This window comes from Electrophorus electricus, chromosome 21 (genome assembly GCF_041902795.1).
Source record: "Electrophorus electricus isolate QZ-2024a chromosome 21, ASM4190279v1, whole genome shotgun sequence".
NCBI lineage: Eukaryota > Metazoa > Chordata > Actinopteri > Gymnotiformes > Gymnotidae > Electrophorus > Electrophorus electricus.
In genome coordinates, this window is record NC_137517.1 from 16,485,001 (window position 1) to 16,487,500 (window position 2,500).

At 47.7% G+C, this 2,500-nt stretch overlaps 1 protein-coding gene across 2 annotated transcripts in view; it reads right to left on the bottom strand.

The window, feature by feature from the left end:
- Positions 1 to 2,500, bottom strand: part of ptpra (protein tyrosine phosphatase receptor type A) — a 26,132-nt gene that overhangs the window by 10,554 nt on the left and 13,078 nt on the right. For both annotated transcript variants that reach the window (XM_027027039.3, XM_027027037.3), the window contains exons 9-12: positions 1,048 to 1,138; positions 507 to 583; positions 350 to 386; positions 40 to 137 (exon numbers count right to left, since the gene is read on the bottom strand). In XM_027027039.3, coding sequence (XP_026882840.2) covers positions 40 to 137; positions 350 to 386; positions 507 to 583; positions 1,048 to 1,138 — 303 coding nt within the window. The remainder of the gene's footprint in view (positions 1 to 39; positions 138 to 349; positions 387 to 506; positions 584 to 1,047; positions 1,139 to 2,500) is intronic.

Genomic DNA, 2,500 nt, shown 5'->3' on the forward strand with positions numbered 1-2,500 from the left:
TGATAGCAGACGGGTGCGAATGTCACCACACCAGCTCACCTCCTTACGCTCCTTTAGGTTGGTTACCATGACGATGGTCGCAGTGTTCTGCTCCCAGATCATTCTCCAGAAGTCATTCACCGTCTCCTCCTTGGGCCCTGAAACACACACACACACACACACACACACACACACCAAATATGAATATTAGATATAATAATATTAGAAGTTCTCTAATTACATTTGTCCTGCAATGTAAGTATTGTGTATTTTCCAGATTTTAACATATTTAAAATATTTCTAATCAATTTATCATAAATAATTTGATCTAAAAATTAGATTCATTTATTTATTTGCTCTTTGATTCTACCTTGAGCCGCTATAAATTTGTTCTTCTCCTGGTAGCCCTGTTAAAGAGAAGACGGATGAAAAGGAGAAACTAAGTAATAATGTAATATAGTAATAATGTTCCCACTGACGGCGGCATGGCGTGTGAGTGGTGGCCGAACATCTGCGCTGGGACTCACGTTGATGTAGGAGGCGTTGATGAAATCTGAGTCTGGAACACCTTCAAGGGAGGAGAGGTGGACCCTCGAGTGATCGTCTGAGAGGAGAGAGGGAAACGGAGAGAGAGAGAGAGAGAGAGAGAGAGAGAGAGGGAGAGAGAGAGAGAGAGGGAGAGAGAGGGAGAGAGATGGAAAGAGAGAGAGAGAGAGAGGGAGAGAGGGAGAGAGATGGAAAGAGAGAGAGAGAGAGAGAGAGAGAGAGAGGGGGGTGTTTGGGGTTTGGTGTTCCGATCACACACCACCCAAAGCACAAAGAGATCTGCTGTAGTCCGAACACAGAGAGCTCGGGTCAGGACCTGGTACACAGTGTTCTCACTGCGTGTTAACTGTGTGTGTGTATACACACCCACACACACACACACACACACACACACACACACACACACACACACGAGTGTGTGCGCCTGCCTGTGTTTATGTATGTGTGTCTATGAATGTGTGCGTATCTGTAGTAGTGTGTGCGTGCGTAAGTGTGTGTGTGTACACGTGTATTTTCTCTCACATGGTAGGATGTTGACATAACGGTTCTTCTCCTTGTTCTCTTCTTTTGAGGCAGCGTCGCATGAGGCCTGGATCGGGCACACGGGCAAGGCCTGCAGGGAGTCAGCACAACCAATCAGAGACATCCAGAGGACCGCAAGCAGCCAATAAACTTCACCAGGCAAAGAACCAATCATTAACCAGGAAAGAGTTGCTGGGGGCTGATCCCAGTCTGCTTTGTAATAACACTCTATTAGCTGGGGATGCTTTTACGGTAACGCTCTGAAGTGCTTGTGACTGCAGAGCGCCGCATCACACACAGATAATACAGAACAATGCAATTAACACACAACAAAACGTCTAATACAGAATGACAGAAATAACCCACACACAAAGCAGCACGACGCAAGCCTGCTCGCACTGTGTTTACAGAGACGTGAAGGAGCCCGTGGTTTACGTCAGAGGTGCTTCACTTCAACTAGACCATCATGGACCACAACCTGCCCCGAGTTGCCCCAAAACTCTAAGCAGAGCACTTGTGTTCCCAGGAAAAGGGACTCTGGCTAACACCACACTGCATTACTACAGCCGAGTCACGAGACACATTACTACAGCCGAGTCACGAGACACATTACTACAGCCGAGTCACGAGACACATTACTACAGCCGAGTCACGAGACACATTACTACCGCCGAGTCACGAGACACATTACTACAGCCGAGTCACATGACACATTACTACCGCCGAGTCACGAGACACATTACTACCGCCGAGTCACGAGACACATTACTACCGCCGAGTCACGAGACACATTACTACCGCCGAGTCACATTACTACCGCCGAGTCACGAGACACATTACTACAGCCGAGTCACGAGACACATTACTACAGCCGAGTCACGAGACACATTACTACAGCCGAGTCACGAGACACATTACTACAGCCGAGTCACGAGACACATTACTACAGCCGAGTCACGAGACACATTACTACCGCCGAGTCACGAGACACATTACTACCGCCGAGTCACGAGACACATTACTACAGCCGAGTCACGAGACACATTACTACCGCCGAGTCACATGACACATTACTACCGCCGAGTCACATGACAGGAGCAGCTCTACAACCCTCTACCAGCCCTACAAAGCCACTACAAGAGTCACAAAACTTACGCGTACATAAATTTATTTGCATTTAGCTGACACTATTATCCAAAGCGACTTACAATTATGACTGAAAAGAAGTGGAGCCACTGAGGGTTAAGGGTCTCGCTCAGGGGCCCAACGGGGGCACCTTGGTGTTGGGACTTGAACCGGCAACCTTCCGATTACAAGGTGAGTACTTTAAGCACTGAAAAATAGCTTCCTGTGAGGAATCTGTCCTTTAACTGCTCTGCATCTCTGAAGCCTTCATGCACACACAAATCAACAGTGTGTTACCCCGCCAAATACATTCACTGAGGATTACACT